Source organism: Xenopus laevis, chromosome 9_10L (assembly GCF_017654675.1).
Source record: "Xenopus laevis strain J_2021 chromosome 9_10L, Xenopus_laevis_v10.1, whole genome shotgun sequence".
Lineage (NCBI taxonomy): Eukaryota > Metazoa > Chordata > Amphibia > Anura > Pipidae > Xenopus > Xenopus laevis.
Window position 1 is genome coordinate 34,288,361 of NC_054387.1, and position 21,430 is coordinate 34,309,790.

At 42.5% G+C, this 21,430-nt stretch overlaps 1 protein-coding gene across 2 annotated transcripts in view; it reads left to right on the top strand.

Annotated features, from left to right (window-relative positions):
• The first annotated feature begins 252 nt into the window (after nt 1-252).
• The window catches only part of wnk4.L (WNK lysine deficient protein kinase 4 L homeolog), a 123,006-nt gene continuing 101,828 nt past the window's right edge, over nt 253-21,430 (top strand). Inside the window, exon 1 of one of the 2 annotated variants that reach the window (XM_018235150.2) lies at nt 253-1,293. In XM_018235150.2, the coding sequence (XP_018090639.1) occupies nt 670-1,293 (624 nt within the window). In that variant the 5' untranslated portion in view covers nt 253-669. The remainder of the gene's footprint in view (nt 1,294-21,430) is intronic. The other variant, XM_018235149.2, reaches the window with a different exon arrangement.

The window sequence follows — 21,430 nt, forward strand, 5'->3', positions numbered from 1 at the left end:
AGCTTCCAAGACTCACACATAATGATAGAACATGAATGTTGTAGGAGTGAGAAATATGAGAATATCTGCAGGCAGCCTGTGAAGCGTTCCTACAAATGACAGGTACACTATGAAGAGATAAAAGGACAGGTACCTCAGGCTGTGAGAGGTATGGTTGTGTTAGACGTGACAGGACATTTGCTTGTTGCTGTTGCAGATGGAAGGAGGAGGGGGAGGAGCCTGTGGGGGAGGGGTGTGCCTAGGAGTGAGTGCCACGGCTCTGTGGGCTGATGTATATACACACACACACACGCTGTGGTCACATGAACGCGGGGATCACATTTACTCTCTCTCACACCGGCTGGAGCTGTCAGTGACTTGAGAAACAGGATCGGGGAAAGGACTCATTTCCCTGGAGCAGAACCATCCTCCTTTCTACTAGGGGAGCACTGACACCTATATACATTTTTTTTAAGCTGAGTGTCTTTATTTTGGGATAATTGTACCTTCTGTCTTTATAAAAGTGACATTGAGCAAGTGGTTTGGACCTGTTGCTGCCAATTAGGGAGAGCCAAGGACATACTGCAGGAGGTTGTCTCCATCCCTGGTACTTGGGGACATTGCTAGGCATGGCTGATGATCATTCCCCCCACTAGGATCTGTTTTGATCTATTTAAGGACTTTTAGGAGATGTTCACTGTTAGTGTCCCTGTTGTCCAGACCATGTCTCAGACAGAAGCAGACCTTGCAGGCTGTGGAATCGCCTTCCTGCCAGAAGATCCTGCAGAACTTTCTACCTTGGCTGCACTGAGGAGACGGCGGTTGTCAGGAAAGGAACCCAGGAGAAACTCGTATCAGTTCAACAGGAGAAGTTCAGCTCAGTTGGAACTCTTGGGCTATGACCCACCTGGGACATCTTTCTCTGCTTGGTCCCCTGAAGAGCCCACGCCCTTGGAAGAAAAAGTGGTCCCAATTCCGGAAATGTCCCCTAATACAACCTGCTGCCCCAGTGCCATTGTACAGCCAGATTCATTGCCACCCGCCGGGGAACTGTCCAAAACCGTGGACAGCTCAGAGTCTGAAGATGAAGCTTCAAGCACTAAAGAGCCTTCTACACCTGCCCCCAAACCTGCATTGGCGGAAAACAGACGAGAGCTGGAAGAAATTGAGGAGAATGAGACCAAGGCTGTGGCCACCTCTCCAGATGGGAGATACTTGAAATTTAACATTGAGATCGGAAGAGGTTCCTTTAAAACGGTTTACAAGGGTTTAGATACAGAAACAACAGTGGAAGTAGCTTGGTGCGAACTGCAGGTAAGTTCACATGTTACCCTAAGACCTGTATTATCTGTATACATTCCGCACAAGTCATTGTCAAGCCTTATGGAGGGCTTCTACAATTCCAATATATAATTACATTCAGTATTATATTATTGGGGCCATCAATGGAGAAAGGGGTAGTTGGAAACAGCGAGTGTAAAGCCCTAAAAATTTAGTAGGTTTCTTAAATCAGTGAAGTTAAAGTAGTACATTTGGAATGTCAGAATGACACATCTCTACCTGTAGCATGGTTTTCTGAAAAGAATTCAAATGCCCTGCTTTTCAGTGAGGGTGTACTTAGCATTTGATGCATATTTCTTCTACCAACCTGAGTGTAGAAATTATATATATATATATATATATATATATATATATATATATATATCTTATCATTATGATTAATTGCAAAATTAAGGATGGAGCAAGAGACATGCTTTTTAATTGTCATTGTACACAGCTTCAACACAACACAGTGGGGCTAATTTATCAACACTGGGCAAATTTGCCCTTGGGCAGTTACCTATAGCAACCAATCAGTTATTAGCTTTTTAAAGCCAGCTGCAAGTAGAACAATGAATGCAGCAATCTGATTGGTTACCAAGTTACTGCCCATGTGCAAATTTACACTATGCATTCTTTATGTAATTATAAAGGAAATCATAGAGCTTACAATATTGTTACATTGTTATTAAAATGTATTTTCCTAATTTTGTTGTTGTCAGTAACTCAGATATTGATAGAAAAAAATAAATGTGAATTGTAGAGATTGATAGATAAAAGACAGATAGATTTATAGCTAATAAAATAATAAATAGATTGATAGATAAAAGGTAGATAGATAATAAATACATACATACATACACACATAGATAACAGATATATAGGTGATAGATAGATAACAGCTAGATAATAGATGCCAGATAGAGAGAGAGATAAAGAGAGAGAGAGAGAGAGAGAGAGAGAGAGAGAGAGAGAGAGAGAAAGAGAGATGATAGATAGATAAAGCATAGATGGATAGATGACAGCTAGATGGATAGATAGATAGATAGATAGATAGATAGATAGATAGATAGATAGATAGATAGATAGTATAGATAGAGTATAGATAGATAAATTATAGATAGACAAAATAATTGATGATAGATAGATTAAAGATATGTAGATAGATACAAAATAAATGGATAGATGACAGATATATAGATGATAGATAGACAATATAGAGATTGATGATCGATAGATTACAAATAGTTAGCACATAGATGGATATATGACAGATAAATAGACAGAGAGTCCAGTTTTGCTTTTTCGTAAATTTCGTTTCGTGAATAGTTTGTATTTTTATTGTTATTGAGAGCGCACATTTGTATTCCATCATATATAGACAAAGTTCTGCAGGGGGAATAGTGCTGACTGCCATCAGAGTATGAATAATTAAGATTAGGCAATTCCGTATCCAAGCAGAGTGTATCTCTCAGTCCTACAGCAACTCAAGCAGATCTGTTTCAAGTATTAACCCTTTGAGCAGTTTGATGTATTGCAAAGCCTGTACTCAACTGACTTAATTCAATGTAAATCCGGGTTGTAACTCTACCTAGGTTTTCTTGCAACATCTCACATATACTCTGTATTTAGATATGCACGACTTCTGCACTGTGTATTGCATCCTCACGAGTCTGACACTTGCTGACAAATCAAGAGAACTTGTTGAAGTTTAGGGAATTGCTTATTTCAGCATGCTCTACAAATAAATGGGAACAGAGATGGGACTTGTTAATAAAAATGTCAGAGTGAAATATAAATGAGGTAGAAGTGAACAATTTGAAAGCAAAGGGGAAGTAGTTAATGTTAGGTCACGTACAAATTCTTTAAACAATTTAGACTTTCTTGTTACTTTCCTTCATTTGTCTCATAACTTCATCACTGAAAGATCTAGCTACTCTCCTGCTTTTCTTGTCAACCTTTTAGTTAAAGCTGTTCACATAACTGGTATGCCTCCCAAGGGTGCAGCTATGAGGGTTGCAGTTATAGTAACCAGGCCCTTGAACTTTTGGTCACGGACACAAAGCATTCAATGTTTTACCGTAAAATAAAAAATGCAGTGGAAATGAGGCCAATGATGCAGGGGTGAGGGGGTATAGGGAAATGGAGGGAGTCAGATAAGAAACAGTTTGTGATTGAGTCAAGTTTTAAAGGGGGTGTAAATCTTTCATAACAGTGTTAATCAATTGAGCTAGACTACAACTCCCAACGTGTAGTACTTATACTTATTAAATATGTGTTACAGGATTATGATAGTGGTTGTCCAGCAGCATCATGGAAACATTATTTAAAACAGTAAAGTCATTAAGCCCGTTTGTATCAACAAATATCTAAACTACATTATAACGTCTCTTCTGCTGTCTGAGTTTAAAATAATATCGTCAAGCTACAACTGCTCAGTACTCTCCCTATGTTAAATAGTAGCAAGGTGACTGGCATGCTGCAGTCCTGGATTCTTATTGGAGATCCCTCTTACATGTACACTGCACCGTCCCTGCCTTCCTGATATTTGATTTTAGTATAGAGAACCCCAAACTGCCTAGTAATCTCCCTATAGATTACTACAGGACAAGTGCTGTACGGTTTCTCTGGCTGGCAATAACAATAGTTACTTTTTCCAATTACTTTCTATTTTCTATGTTTTCTAATATTGAAGTGCAAAGTGTAATTTTTCACCTTCTAAAGCAGCTCGGTGGAGGGGGTCGCTGACCCTGTAAACTGTTCTAAATTGATATATTTAGTTGCTACATATCTTATTTTTGTCCCCGCTGAGCATCCCCGAGTTTCATTACAGGCAACTGTTAGAATTGATACATTAGTTGCAAATACTCCAGAGATGCTTCTGAGAAATGTATCAACTAAATGTTGCAAAGCCACAGAGGCACCAGATTGAAACACCAGACAGGGACATTCAACTTTAAACGTAGATTTTGAATAAATGGTAAGAAATGGAAAAAAGTATTTTTTTTCTCGGGAAAAATCTGAAAACAATTGAACTGAAAAAAAAGTGTTTGGAAAGTGAACAACTCCTTTAAAGGGACACTAAACTGCTCACCACACTTTACTCCAGTTGTTGCTGAACTACAAAGCCTAGCACTGAACAAGTGTATCCTTTATCCCCATGTTTAATTACAGCGCAATATAAATGAAGCCAAAATGACATAATAATCTTAGTATTTAAGATAACTGGCATAGTGCAGATAATCAGTATTCTCAGTAGTGAATTATCTTGCATCTATAATTAAGATAATGGTCAGTCGAATTCTCATTGGTGAATTGTTTTCCTTGTGGAAATAGTTTTTTTTCTCTGACGACTTCTGTAGAGAACTAGGGTGCTGAGTGGGACATTGGATCTCCCAGCATCACTGACTGTCAGAGAAATAGACCAAAGTACAACAGATGTCACGAGAAGTTGGTAACTGGCTCCTCTTGTTGCTAGTTAACCCGAGGGAGAAAACAAGGATCTATAAATGTGTCTTGCAAGCCTAATAAACTGTATATATAAATATGTAAAGGAATTATGCACCCATTGCGTGCATGTTTTATAACAGGCTTTCATTATGTTTCTTTTTCGTTCCTTAGAAGGTAAAAGCAGTTCCTAAGTGTAACTGGACCCAGAAGAGGATAGTGACATAGAATAATAATAAACAAGGTGACTGGTATTTAAAGGACCATAAAATCCCAGCAATGGAATGATACCTTTCTATGGAAACTGAGTTACTTAGTAGGACTTTGCTATGAAGAGCAACTGCAGCATGCTCCTTGTGTTTGCACTGTGTATAGCTCTTCCATGGCAGGAATGGCAGCCCTATGCTTGGCACGTAACACAGTGCCCTCTGTGCTCCTGCAATGCATGCTGGTTACATCTCTAAAAATGGCAACTGCAGATTTAGATACCCGGTATTAGCAAATGGTAAAAGAGCTTCTGTATAGGGAAACATGACAGTTTCAGTGATTGGTTACATTTATTTCTAGTGTGACTCTTAAATGAATAAATAAGGAAAATATAATAATATGTCTGCAGAGGGGAAGAGAAAGAGAGAATGGAGCAGCAGGGCAAGGTGCAAGGCCATGGCTGCACAATTCCTATGGTAGCAAATGCTCATGGGTTTAATAAATGAAGCCTCAGATGTTCTTCAGCTTCAAATCTCTGTAACTGATCATGGGAGTTGTAGTTCTTAAACATATGGAGTGCAAAATGTAGCTTGTCTTTAAAGAAAGTGTTCAGTATAAAAATAAAAACTGGTCTGTGCTAAATAAAAAATGTTTTTAATTAAGTTAGCCAAAAATGTAATGTATAAAGGCTGGAGTGACTGGATGTCTAACATAATAGCCAGAACACTACTTGCATTCCACTGATTGATTACCAAGTAGTAAACAATCAGTGACTTGAGGGGGCCATATGAGTCATAACTGTTTTGAATCTTAGCTGAATACTAAGGATCAATTGCAAATTCACTGAACAGTTATGTCCCATGTGGCCCCCCATTCAAGTCGCTGACTAAGAGTTAGAGAGCTGAAAAGCAGGAAGTAGTGTTCTGGCTATAATGTTAGACATCCACTCACTCTAGTCTTTGTTCATAAAATTTTTGGCTAGCTAACCATTCAGTCTAACTATTTTCCCCATTTTTATTTTTACACTGAACTGTTCATTTAAGCTTTATTACTCAAACTTTTCAGTTGGTGCAACAGCCTGTTAGCAGATTCGGAATCACCCGATACCAGCAGAGGGATTAAACACTGATAACCATTAAAGGGGTTGTTCATCTTCCAACACATTTACTCAGTTGGTTTCAGACTGTTCACCAGAAATAAATACCTTTTTCAACTACTTTCTATTCTCTATTTGTGACCATTTTTCTAATACTGAAGTTTAAAAATTCATTTTTCACCTTATGGCTTTCTAAGTAACTCTGGGAGGTGGGGGTCTGAATGATACAGTTAGTTGATACATTTCTTATCTTCGTCCCTAAAGGCAGCTGTTAGAATTGATAAAATAGTTGCTAATATTCCACAGATGCCGCTGAGTAATGTATCAACTAATGGAGCAAATTGTAACAGTTTAGAATCTACATCCGAGTCACTGAGCTGCCAGAATAAAACCTTTTTTGGGAAACAGCAGTAAGATAAAAAATGGAAGGTAATTGAAAAAAGTCTTTATTTCTGTTGAACAATATGAAAACAACTGAACTGAAAAAAAGTGTTTGGAAGGCGAAAAGGCCCTTTAAGGTATATTTTACATTTTGAAGAGTCCAACTTATGTAGTGGGTACCATAATGTACAGAGAGTTCTACTGTTTTCTACAGGTATAACACCATAAATTCAATTGGGCTACATTGCTAAATTATTATTATAATGAAAGTCCATATAGTGCGTGAAGTGGCCTGAATTCCTTCTAGCGCACAACCGTTCTGTCCCTGCTGATCTGGCACACATTTGTCTCACCGATTTGTTCTGCTTGTAATGTGTTTTCCTTGAAGGGCCCTTAATCATTTCAATGCACTGATGTGTTTCTTTTGTGTTTTTCTAAGGTATATATACAGTATTTACCCATCTACCCACAATTTTGTTGATCTGACATATGGAAGTAGGTGGAAACTGGTTACCATTCCTGTTTAGGGACAGGACAATTCAGAACCAACTATAATGGGGATGTTCACCTTTAAATTAACTTTTCATATGATGTAGAAAGTGATAATCAGAGACAATTTGCAATCGGTTTTAATTTTCTATTATTTGTTTTTTTTTAATTTATTTAGCTTTTATACAGCAGCTCTCTTGTTTGACATTTCATTCCTAATTACCCTAGTAACCATGCATTTATTTGAATAAGAGACTGTAATATGAATAGAAGAGGGCCCTAATAGAAAGATGAGTAATAAAAAGTAGCAACAGTGATACATTTGCAGTCTTACAGAGCATTTGTTTTTAGATGGGGTCAGTGACCCCCATTTAAAAGCTGGAAAGAGTCAGAACAAAAAAGAAAAAATGAAGGCCAATTTAAAAGTTGCTTAGAATTAGCCATTCTATAACTTACTAAAAACCACCTCTTAAACTTTTTAAACTGCTAAAATATGTCAGCTCTCCCCATATTTGTTGGGAGTTTCCTGGATTTAAGCCCTCGCTCAAGCGAGTGCAGGCACATCGGAGCACTGGGGAGCTGCACGTCCCCAGTTCTCCTCAGCAAGTGGCTGAGCGGCATGCCACTCCTTATAACTTGCCACCCTAGGCCTGGGTCTTTGTAGCCTTGCCACAAATATGGGCCTGTTTAAGCCCTTCTCCTCTGTTAATTTTCCCTGAAGCTTTACTTACCTGCTTCATAGAAATATGTAGAATTGTCACCTGGATGTCTCAGATAACATCCAAAGCAATGGAGCAGGGAGTGCGAAAGAGATGGAACAGGGCCGTATTTATATAAAAGCACCAGAGGGCCTGTGGCTAGGGTGGCAGCTATATTTAATTATGAAAAAGAAAATATTATGCTCCAAGATCACTTCATATCCAGATTATCTCTGCAGCAGCTCCAAAATAACTGACTATTACAATTCCTGGGTTACCTGCACTTATTCATTGCAATTAATTATCACTTTCCCTTTCACGCTTGGCGTGACAACAAAAATTAAAGGCAAGTTTCAGTTTATATACGCACAGAGATTACTGCACTTTCTGTGTTGCTCTCACACACAAACAGTTCTAAAGATTTTTTGTACTGATACAATGCTTATATACACAGTAAGTTTTCTTAAAAGAAGACACAAATGCATCCTTTTCTCTATAATATAAAAAAGGTGTGTTGGGGCATGTGCAGACATTCCTAAGCCCAGTTAATTCCCCATGCTGTTTGCACACAATCATCATGCATAAGACACAAGGGGGGCTATTTATCAAGCTGTAAAATTATGTATGACATAAGAACAAAGTGAGCATTGTTGTAAAATAAACTGCATATTTATAATGCTGTGTCTTTCCCCCTGATGCCTGACCTGACACCATTCACCATGATTATGGAAATGTTTTAGGAAAGCCAAATTCACTTGGGAATCCTCCCCCAGTGAATACAAACTTTGTCTTGGCCTGTGCTTCTCCCCTGTGAAAAAATGCACCAAGTGTCGGACTGGCCCACCATGATACCGGGAAAAGTCCCTGTGGGCCCAGATGTCAGTGGGCCCTCATGTTGCTAGACATTTGGCCTATTTCATGGCCATTCCCTATTTCTATGGGAACAAAGAGGCTAAATAAACAGAATAATAGAGTATAGTATGTAAAGAAAAGAGACTAGGAGAATAGAGGTTGAGTGAGAAGAGGAAGAATAATAGTTCTGAGAGTGGGCCCCTGGTCTAAGATTAATTGGTGGGCCCCTGATCAAAGGTTTTTGGGTGGGCCCCTGGTGTCCCAGTCCAACACTGAATGCATCTTCATGGTCCTTTCTATTCTTTCGTGTTCATAGGGATCTCCTACACTGCACATGGCCAGTACATGCACAGCATTGTACATTTTTCACCATTAACATAATGTTCTTGAGCACAGTGCAAGAAATCCCTTGAACAACAAGCTCAAACCCAGGAGGATGAGTTTTTTTTACATAGGAGGAACACCAATCTGGGAAAAAGTAAGTGATATTTGTTTGGTGGTGCCTCACAAATTGGCAACCCCTGCGTGAATTTGACTTTCTTGTCCTTTAAGTAGAAAGGTATATATTCAGCTTTGAGCCAGAAGCAGTCCTATGTACATCTCAAAATCCACCCTGAAACTGGGTTCACTATATAGTGAACCATGTACCCCTCTATTGTGACATATAAGGATATTATACCATATACTATATATGTATATTGACCATATACAGGTCATGGAATTTTGAGGTGACTTCTAGTATCCTCATATTTTACAGCAGTGGGGTTTATTATTCATTCTAATACACAAGTTTCAGTGAGTCATGTGACACAAATTGCTTCACTAAGCACCAATTATAACCGATGAAATTACTAAGCACCATTTATAAGAATATAGTCTACAGCACATTCATGGCTCTTGTGTATTATATACTTGTACTCTACCCCTAGGAGCAACACGGTGGTTGAAATAAAATTGCCATCTATGTTTCCTGTTCAGTTATTATACCACCCAGTTCCAATATATGGTGTATATCCTAGGCAAAATGACTGGCACCTGGGGACTAATAACCTTTTAACTTACAATTTGATCTTCTTTTCAGTGTTCTGTAGATGATATTATAATACCTTCTACAGAACATAAAGTTCTTCATTACACCCAGCCTCTTCTTCCATGTGCTTCTTCAAGGAGTTTCACTCTCTGATGTGCAGCTACAATGCTCTTTTGGCTCCATGCAGAATTCTGTAAATGGTGTGCACACGATTCTCCCTGTGCCCCCACCCCACACTGTCAGCAAACTGCACCAGAGCTCCTCCAGGAGTTTGGACTCCTGTCTGTCTATGTCCCTTGTTGTTGCTTAAAACTAAGATAACCCATACATGCAATTTAATTTCCATAACCAGACAAGATTGCATTAACAAAGAGCTGCAGTCAAGTCAGCTGTGTGTCAGGGAGCCGGGAGCTCCCTCCAGGGAGGTTGTCTGGATCAAGGAGGAAGCCCTCTTGAGGGAACAAGGTCGCGGTATCCAAAGGGTTAAACGGAGAATAGTCAGGATCAGGCAAGAGTTCACAGGCAGGCAGAATACAATCAAAGTCCAAAGTCCAGGCAAAGGGTCAGGATACAAGGCAGGAACAATATTAGGCAATAAGGCACACAGGAAACCCAGGATATGCTTCAGGAAAGTAATCCTATTCTTGGGCGCCATTCTGGCGTCTAGTTGGAGTTTTTATTTTCAAATTTGGCGCCATTCTGACGTCATTGACGCTCTTGCGCCGACGTCGGCGCGCTGACGTCATCGCCCGGCGCCGCTACCCACGTGGCGGCCATGGGCGCCGCCATTTTGGGAGCGACGCCGGCGAAGATGGACGCGCCGCCCGGAGCTCCTGGGCCTGCTCCGGGCGGCGATCGTTACAGTACCCCCCCCCCTCACGGGGGGCCTCTGGACCACCAGGACTTGGCTTCTGGGGAAACTTGGAATGGAACTCCCTCACCAGACGAGGAGCGTGAACATCACGGTGTCCTTCCCAGGAGCATTCTTCAGGGCCAAAGCCCTTCCACTGAATGAGGTACTGAAGGGACCCTCTGGAGATTCTGGAGTCTAGGATTTTCTCCACCTCGTACTCGAGTTGACCCTCCACTGAGATGGCAGGAGGAGGAGACTGACCGCCAGAGAACCGGTTGGTGATGGCGGGTTTCACCAGAGACACGTGGAACACGTTGGGGATTCTCATCTCTGGTGGAAGCTGGAGTCTGACAGCCACAGGGTTGATTATCTCCAAGATGGGAAATGGTCCCACGAATTTTGGACCCAACTTGGGAGATGGTATCTTCAACCGGATATTCCTGGAAGAGAGCCAGACATTATCACCCACCTTGTAGAGAGGAGAGGATCTTCGACGACGATCCGCGAAAGTCTTATGAACAAGAGCACTCTTCTCTAGGTTCAACTTGGTCGCAGCCCAAATAGCAGACATATGGGCTGCGGAGTCGTCAGCAGCCGGGACGTCAGATAGCACAAAGTCTTGGGGAAAAGCTTGAGGATGCTGACCATACACCGACATGAACGGAGACCTTCCTGTAGAGGAATGACAAGCATTATTATGAGCGAATTCCGCCCATGGGAGGAGATCAGACCAGTCATCCTGGCAGAGGGATACGTGGTTCCTCAGGAACTGCTCCAGGGCTTGGTTGACACGTTCAGCTGCCCCATTCGTTTGCGGGTGGTATGCAGATGAAAACTGAAGAACAATTCCCAGGTCTTTGCATAAGGAACGCCAGAACTTGGCAGTAAACTGGGTGCCTCTATCGGAGACGATCTCCACCGGGAAACCATGCAGGCGGAAGATGTACTGGATAAAAAGCTGGGACAACTCCACCGCAGAGGGCAACTTCTTCAGAGGGATGAAATGGGCCATTTTGGAGAAGCGATCAATAACAACCCAGATCACAGTATTCCCACCGGAGGGAGGAAGTTCGACAATAAAGTCCATAGAGAGGTGCGTCCATGGACGAGAGGGTACCGGCAAAGGCTGTAACAACCCACTGGGGCGGGAATGGCTAGGCTTAGAAGTGGCGCAGACATTACAAGCAGCCACAAAGTCCTTTACATCCTTGCGGATATCAGGCCACCAGACTAGGCGCCTCAAGAGTTCAAGGGTCTTAGCCGAACCAGGATGTCCAGCTTGCCTGGAGCAGTGGGTTTGTTGCAGGATGGCCAGGCGAAGTTCTGGAGGGACGAAGGCCATGCCAATCGGAGTATCTTGAGGAGCCGAGGACTGCCCAGCCAGAATCTGGTCGGCAAATTGGGGATACAGAGAGGCAATGATCTTGACTGGTGGAATGATTGGTTCCTGTCTCTCAGGGTCACGGTCCACCGGAGTGAAGCTACGAGACAAGGCGTCGGCCTTCAGATTTTTGGAACCTGGGCGATAAGTCAAAACAAAGTTAAATCGGGAAAAGAAAAGGGCCCACCTGGCTTGTCTGGGATTTAGCCTCTTGAGGGACTGTATGAACTCCAGATTCTTGTGATCAGTGAAAATCTGGACAGGAATTTCAGAACCCTCCAGGAGGTGACGCCATTCTTCAAGGGCAAGCTTGACTGCCAAGAGTTCTCGATTCCCGACGTCATAGTTCTGCTCTGCGGATGAGAACTTCTTGGAGAAAAACGCACAGGGGTGCAATTTTCCATCAGAGGAATGTCTCTGAGACAGGATAGCTCCGGCTCCGACTTCAGAAGCATCAACTTCGATGCAGAAGGGTAGTGCAGGATTGGGATGTCGAAGAACAGGAGCGGACGTGAAGGCCTCTTTCAAGGACTGAAAGGCTTCTATAGCAGATGGAGGCCACAGGCTGGGTTTACCCCCTTTTCGGATGAGGGCCAGGATAGGTGCAATGCGGGAAGAGAACCCCCGGATGAACTGTCGATAATAATTAGCAAATCCGATGAATCTCTGGATTGCTTTGGTACTCAGTGGGAGAGGCCACTCCTGGATGGCCGACACTTTCACGGGGTCCATCTCAAATCCCTCTGGAGAGATAATGTATCCTAGGAAGGGGATCTTGGATACCTCGAAAACACACTTCTCCAACTTGGCGAAGAGAGAGTTCTTCCTCAGACGAGAGAGTACCTCCTTCACCTGGGAGCGATGACTTTCAAGGTCCTTGGAAAAGATCAGGATGTCGTCCAAGTATACGACTACGAACCTTCCTAGGAGATCTCGGAACACATCATTCACAAACTCCTGGAAGACGGCAGGGGCATTGCATAGGCCGAAGGGCATAACGAGATATTCATAGTGCCCATCCCGAGTGTTGAATGCCGTCTTCCATTCGTCACCCTCCCGGATGCGAATGAGGTTGTAGGCCCCCCGGAGATCCAACTTGGAGAAAATCTTGGCCCCTTTCAGCTGGTCAAAGAGCTCGGCAATCAGGGGCAGAGGGTATCTGTTTTTCACGGTGATCTTATTCAGACCCCGATAGTCTATACAAGGCCGAAGGCCTCCGTCCTTCTTCTCCACGAAGAAGAACCCAGCCCCTGCAGGAGAGGTAGAAGGGCGGATAAACCCCCGCTGGAGATTTTCTTGGATGTACTCCTTCATAGCGGTAGTCTCTGCAGGAGAGAGAGGGTAGGTGCGCCCTCTGGGGGGCATAGCTCCAGGCAGGAGTTCAACCGGACAGTCGTAGGAGCGATGTGGGGGAAGGAACTCTGCAGACTTTTTACAAAACACATCGGAAAATCCCTTGTAAGTGGAGGGCAAAGTCTTTAATTCCGCAGAGGAGACATTCACCTTCTCGAGGGGTTTTGGCGGAAGGCAATGTTGCAGGCAAAATAAACTCCAACGAGAGATCTGCCCAGTGGACCAGTCTATGGTGGGGTTATGCAGACGTAACCATGGAAGACCCAATATCACTGGAGTAGAAGGACAGGGGATGATGAAGAATGAAAGTTTTTCTTGATGCAGCGCCCCAACTTGTACAGATAGTTCCGCCGTGAACTTTGTGACGAATTCAAACTCCAGGGGTTTGTCATCTATGGCAGTAATTCGCAGGGGAGAAGACAATGGAAGCAGAGGAATCTTCATGCGTTCGGCAAAAAAGGCATCCATGAAATTGCCATCCGCTCCGGAGTCGAGGAAGGCCCTTTCGAAGATAGACTTACTTGCCAGGTGAATCTGCAAAGGAAGGAGAAGCCTGCGTGAATTTTCTTGATACTTCTCCAGAGAACCTCGAGTGATGCCCCCTACATAAGAAACCTGAGACATACCTCGGGGTACAAAACTCTTGGCTTTGGCAGGACAGGCGTTGGCAAAATGGGAATGCCCACCACAGTATAAACAGAGACCTGCCATACGTCTTCGGAGTCTTTCCTGCTCGGAGAGGCGAGTCTTTCCTACTTGCATGGGTTCCTCCAAGGGAGACGTCGACACATGGGTCACAGGAACAGCGGGTGTTTGCAGAATCGGCCTTTGAAAGCGAGGGGCCAACATGGGAGAAAATCGTCTACTGCGCTCTCTCTCCACCTGGTGCTCTCTGAGACGAGTGTCCACCTTAATGGATAGAGCGATCAACCCTTCCAGGGTGTCAGGAGTCTCTCTGGAGACGAGATCATCTTTGATGCGGATGGATAGGCCTTGGTAGTATACAGCCTTGTAAGCGTCATCACACCAGGAAGTCTCCGCCATCAGTGTTCGGAAGTCTATAGCATACTCATTGACACTGCGGCTTCCTTGCCGGAGCTGCAAGAGACGGGCAGGGGCGTTCGTAACCCGACCTGGAGCATCAAAGACTATACGAAAAGCTTGGAGAAAGTCTTTAACATCAAAAGTCAGCGGGGAATTCTTCTCCCAAAGAGACGTTGCCCACTCCAGTGGCTTGCCTTCCAATCGAGACATCACATACCCCACCTTGGAACGCTCGCTTGGAAACTGTGTGGGTTGGAACTCAAATTGAATTTGGCATTGCGTGGCAAATCCCCTGCAGGCTTGTGGGTCCCCACTGAAACGAGGGGGAGGTGGAATGCGAGGCTCACCTGTCGGTAGCTTGTGTTCGTGGGGGCTGCCGCCATGGGGGGATCCCCAGTAGGTGGAGCAGTGGAGGACGCAGAAGGCACTTGAGCCAGCAGGACATCGAGTGCTTGCCCAATGCGAACCTGCTGGTTTTCGTAGTCCTCCATGCGGGATGCCAGTCCGCGGAGCGCTCGTCCGACATGAGGTGTGGCTTCCTCAGAAGGATCCATGGCCCAAGAATAATGTCAGGGAGCCGGGAGCTCCCTCCAGGGAGGTTGTCTGGATCAAGGAGGAAGCCCTCTTGAGGGAACAAGGTCGCGGTATCCAAAGGGTTAAACGGAGAATAGTCAGGATCAGGCAAGAGTTCACAGGCAGGCAGAATACAATCAAAGTCCAAAGTCCAGGCAAAGGGTCAGGATACAAGGCAGGAACAATATTAGGCAATAAGGCACACAGGAAACCCAGGATATGCTTCAGGAAAGTAATCCTATTCTTGGGCGCCATTCTGGCGTCTAGTTGGAGTTTTTATTTTCAAATTTGGCGCCATTCTGACGTCATTGACGCTCTTGCGCCGACGTCAGCGCGCTGACGTCATCGCCCGGCGCCGCTACCCACGTGGCGGCCATGGGCGCCGCCATTTTGGGAGCGACGCCGGCGAAGATGGACGCGCCGCCCGGAGCTCCTGGGCCTGCTCCGGGCGGCGATCGTTACACTGTGCCCCTGTATTTTATCATTTGGATTTCATATGAAAAGGGGTCTTTATAGTTAGTGAGGTTTAATCAGCATTAATCTGGAGTTCACTGGTGTCTGTTATCAGTCCAGCAAGGGAGGGACACAAGGAACACTTGGTACTGAAAAAGCTCTGTAATCTTTAGATATGGAACGGTTTCCTTATAGATCTAGCTTGCTTATGTTTGTCATTTTTAACATTAGGATATTACATCGTATGAATACAATTTGTAGAAACTGATGAGACAATAAAAAAAAAGTTATTATTAAATGGCAGTGCGAATCAGTTTGGACCAACCTGTGGATAGGATATTTTAGATATAAATGGATTTGGCACCCAATATTATTGATTTGCCTACAAGGAGTATTAATTATATCTTTAAGATCAAGTACAAAGTACTGTTTTATTATTACAGAGGAAAAGCTAAGATCTTTCTGCTTTCTGGATAACAAACCCCATGCCTGTCCCAACGTAATTCCATAAATGTTGTACAGAGGTTTAAGAGTTAAAGATTGCTTCTGTCAGAGGGTTATTACATGAAGACACTTCTTCCCTCCTCCCACTCCTGATCCTCATGCTGCAGAGCTCCGCAGGGCAGGGATCTTTAACTGTCCACAAAGCTATAGCAATAGGGATAAAAATAGACCTCCACAAGTGGTGCTCCAGCCAAACCTCTCTTCCTGATTACTAAAATCTGCATTGTCAGAGCAGGGATTCAGACTATTATATCGCAGAACTATAAGAAGAGTAAATAAGTAAACTTGATGTATGTCTTGTTTGTTTGCAGCGTTTGCATTTTTAGATATTCAGAGGGGTCATTTACATGAACAGTTTTTTTCTTTAAAATACAGTATTTCCACCTCTACCTGGCCAGTCAGTATGTTCATGTGCAAATGAATTGTACAAATATACACTCCAGAATTGTTCCTCCCTGCTTTTTTAACAACACGTATTCTAGTAGGTCCAGCCAGCCACCAACAGTTCTATCTCTATATATCATACTTTATATTTATTCATACCATAATATGCCCCCTGCTTGATATGTCTCCCATTTTTGTCCTGACCCTACATTACCATCTCTCCACCAATCCAACAGTAGCCACTCACTGCCACTTCCCTATCAATTCTCTTGGCTTTCAGTCCTCCATCACACACTGACCGGTTATAGAGCATGAAACTTGTCAATGGGACATATTTATTAACACTGGGCAAAATAGCTTCAGTGCAGTTACCCATAGCAACCAGTCAGAACATCAATCTGCCGCAGGTAGAATACTGAATGCAAATAGCTGATAGGTTACCATGGGATCCTGCACCAAGGCAGTTTGACAGTGTTAGAAAATGAGCCCCAGAATTATTTAGTTTTGTTATGTGGGGAATTAAATGAAGGTGAATGAGCTTTGTATGAAGGGGAGCATCTATTCTTTAAATCTGCAGATGGCTCCTGAGTTTTCTTCTCATGAGTCAAGCAGAAATCCTTTTTAAATAACTGATCCATAACATATTCCTCAGACATTAATGGCTTTGCTGACCTTGTTCACACTGCCTGACTTTGCTGTAGTAAAGCTCGTGAATGGCTTCAGGCCACTTGCGTAGGAATGCTGTGGCATTATCAGCCTGGTGGAATGTTCTGAAACCTTAACGAGACCTTTAATATCCAGCCCCTGGCATGTGCTGGGTGACTGGTAACCACAGATCTGTCACTCTTTCAAGGTTTAATCCCTGTAGTTAACCACGGAATAACCATTCTGATTTTCACAGTGTGCTGCATTACCCTCGAGTGTATTTTAACTGCAACCAGTCTGACTGGTTAAATTTATGTCATTGATTATTTTTAGCTTACAGCCAGTTTTTGCCGGTGGGGGATTCACTTAAACGTAGTGTTTTTAAAACAATTCTTGTGCAAATGCAATGAAGTAAACATTGGAAATAGCAATGATACCCTCCCTGGTAAGCACAGAAAGGGGCTGACTTGTTGGACATGCACTGGCAGTACCAGGTAACAGGTATAAACTGATGTCTAACTTGTAAAATAGCCAAATCCCCTGAACAGTTAGGGAACAAGACTTTGGGGAACTCCCCCTTCCTTTGCAGCCCATCAAAGCAAAGAACTAGCACCCACCTTCAATACTAAAGGTAACCCAGTGCCACTGCACTGTGTATAGTTCAACTATTGCTCTTTACTCCACCTTTGGTATGAATTAACAGCATCTCACCTTCAGACATCCCCCCTTTTAATCACTGTAACGGGATCCAAGCTTGCAGGATTTCAGTATTCACTTTTCCATGTAATACAAGTTCTTCTATCGTATCTACAAACACTGGGATCAATAAAGTCTAGTCTTCCTCTGAACGTAAACACTACTTAATACCCTCCCACTATGCTTTTTCTATGTTATTCAATCCAGCTGGACACAAACAGCTTCTCTTGTATACAATCCATCAGTCCTCCAATAAACCCCTTCCTTCTGCCCCATATTCCCTTTAATATTCTACTCCTGTCCGTTATGGCCCTAGCCCACACACCTATCAAACCCCAACTGCATTTGATATAAAGTACAAAATACATTCTATTTAAATGAGTTAAGCAGAGAAGCATAATTGACGAAAAGAGAAGTAGGAGTAGAAGTCATGTTGTAAAGCTGGAGGGTGGCACTGGCTGGCTCACATGTCGCAGAGTTCTTATCTACAAACACCTACCCTTATGTCAGCTGTGTATACATGATATTGTTTTTTTTTTTGTTGGAAGACCTTGTCCTGACACTCCCTGCTGCTAGAAACAAATGCACTGGTCCTTTGTGTGACATGGTATAGTACAGTGACACTTGTTTACCAAATAAAAGGTATAATAATGACAGAATTGTGTGTACTTATACAACACTTTAGGTACACACGTCAAATGCATGCCGAGAATGCCCATGTATAAAGGCTCTTCTAATTTGTTCATTAGGCTACTTATACAAAAGTGGATGATTAGTTATTTCCATTTATATAAAGCAAAGACAAGTATTGATATTTTGCCATGTAATACTGAAAGAAGAGGGGGCTTTGCAAGCATCACAATATTGTGATGGCTTCACTAATATGATTTAATTTTTGGCTCAGTGTCTTAAACTGGCCATATGCAAGTTGATAAATGCTGCCGACTTGACCACGCCAGACCAAACTGGCAGTCTATGGGTCCCACTGATCAGCCTGCCAATCTAATACCTGTCTAAAAATTGGCTAGCTATCTGTGAGACAGGTTTGAATATCCCATCAGGTGAGTAATGCATAAGAAATTTCACAAGGTCCTTACCAAACTGATACGATTGGATTGGAGTGGATAGCCAGATCTGGCAGGGATCTGCTTGTAAAACTGAAAGATCTAAGTAGTGGGACAAATGTGGCTGACTTGATCTTTTGGCCCCTGGGCCATAACAGGGCCCTGTGTCTGAAAATGAATGAATTAGTATCTGAATATGTTGATAGATTATTAAAACCTACCAATGAGTTGGTACCTGCTGAGGGGTATTTAAAACCTACCCTTTTGAACATGTAGCGGAACTCTTTAATTGGTACTAGCCAATTGTTATTTTAAAACCCACCCTCTTGTACATGTAGCAGGACTCTTGAGTTGTTAATCTCTGACTGTTTTTTGAAACTTTTGTATATATAACAGGACATTTGAGCTGGTACTCACCAATGGGTATTCAAAATCTACCCTCTTGTACCAGGACCCATGAGGAAGAATGGCTGTGAAACACTTTTATGGAATTAAGGATGGCTTATATGTATTTTAATATGGTCTTAGGTAATGGTACACAAGAGGGGATTTATGAATGAAAAGCACAGGGGGCACTTTCTGCTGCACTGGCTTCAAGTCAACATGAAACGGCTAATTTAAGTAACAGGCAATTTTTTTGTCAAGGTTCAAAATGGGACCTATTGCCCTCTGTGGAGCCAGACATAAAGGCAAGTGGCTAGCTCTAGCTGCTTGGAGTTTTTTGGCTATTCTAGCCAGTGAAATGTATGCATGCCTTGTAACCTTTGGACTTTCAAGAAACACTATCCAGTGCAGTTGTAATTTACTTCCTTAGTCAGCACCCAAATGGATGGAAACTGCTGGAATGTTAGTAGAGGTTATCTATAAAAGAATAGAGATGCAGACCAAGTTTGATACAGAGCTGACTAAATTGTAAGCTCTACAGGTCAGGGACCTCCTTTCTCATGTCTCTTTAACACTTAGCATGAAATCTTGAACGTAACTATCACGTTTTTATTTATATTTTATTGCCCTATTGACCCTGGTGTGTTCTATTACTGTAGTGTCCTACTATACGGAACTGTGTGCACAATAAGTGCTATACTGTATAATTCAAAATATACCTATTGACATACTTTGCCATGTTTTAGAGCAGGTGTGTATTATTTATTAATATTTTAATCGCAAAACACATATCCAAGTGTCACTAACTGTATGTTTACGAAAAAAGAGGCCTCAAAATTGTAACCAGGGCAAGAGTGAGAAAAAAACTGGTCTAATGCTAGTACCACTGGGGATGATCTTTGGGCCTGTTATAAACACAGGGCCAGAATCAGGCGATCCACTGGTCTCCACACACAAGGTTTGTGTGAAAATGCCAGCGTTAAAGGCCAAGTCAACCCCAAAATAAAAATGTACCTAATAAAAGAAAACTTAATTCTAACCAACTTTCCAAAATACAATTATTAAAAAATATTCAGTGCTTTTCAAGTTACAGTGTTTGTAAAAACAATTGCAATTGAAAGCAGCATTTGCTTAACTCCTTGTTTTTACTTGTAATAATGTTGCAAAAGTTTTAGGTTCCCAGACAGGTCTGTTAAGCGCCTGCCTTGTCTTACTTTGTATCAATCAGTCTCAACCACCAGAACAGAGAATAGAAAGGGACTGACAAACACTGCTTTCCATAGCAATACATACATAGCAATATAAATAACTTTTAACCATAGAAAAATGTCATGAATGTATATTGCAAAGTTGCTTAGAATTACTTTACTTTCATTAGGCAATTGAGGCTTGATCTGACGGAACTCTTAAACCTCCCCCAATCGACATCTGCCTAACTTTCGGGCAGATATCGATCGGGGAAACCCTTCTGAGGGCCCCATACACTGCCCAACAAGCTACCGACTTAATCTGTCAGCAGTTTATATCTGCTTGTGTATGGGGACCTTTAAAAACCATAGAAAAAAGTAATGAATGTATATTGCAAAGTTGCTTAGAATTACGTTTTTTTTTTATTCTGCAAAAAAATTTTTTGGGGTTGATATTCCCTTTAACCTCCTGTGGCCCTAGCCTAAAGGTGGCCATAAACAGACAGATATAAGATGTTAATTTGGCCCCTTCATACAGAACAGGCAGTTTATATGATGTGTTTAAAGGAGAAGGAAAGCTCCAAGACAGTTTATTGCCAACAGATTAGCCACAATAGTGCAAGCTAGAACGCTATATTTAGTCTGCAGAATGCTTTACCATACCCGAGTAAACAGCTCTAGACACTGTCTCTGTTTGTTTAGGATATCAGCTCCCATATAAGCTTGGTGTGACATCACTTCCTGCCTGAGTCTCTCCCTGCTCACTCATAGCCCTGGGCTCAGATTACAGCAGGGATGGGAGGAGGGAGGGGGAGAGGAGCAAGCTGAGCATGCTCAAACCCTGCCCTGGAGGTTTATGCTGAAAACAGGAAGTCTGATACAGAAGCCCATGTGTAAACAATAGAAGGAAAGAAATGTGGTGTTTCTTTTGACAGAGGTCTCAGAGTAGCATTACTTTGAGGGTTTACTGGTGTATTTATATAGACCTTTCTGATAAAGCTTACTTAATTTTAGCCTTTCCTTCTCCTTTAAGGGATCTACCGATTGATATCTGCTCGTAATTCGTCTAAGATTGAAAAAACTGTTGGACAAAGAGTGCATCAGTGCCAATGGAAGATCTGAGTTGGCCCCCTCAAACAGAACGGATCTAACTGTGTACGGCCACCTCTTTTACTCTTTTCACTATTAATACGATTGACATCAAGCTTTACTTTTATAATTACAGCTGGTAAAACAAGCCTATGAGAAAGTTAGCAACCCTTTTCTGCTAGCATGTTTGTGGGTTAATTTACAATAGTGTGCAGAATGATGTTTTGGAAACAAGAGCTACAGACTCATGGTGAATGGAAAGGTGTGACATTCTTCAGTGTTTGTACAACAGCCACTACTTTGCTGGGTGCTAGGATTTGG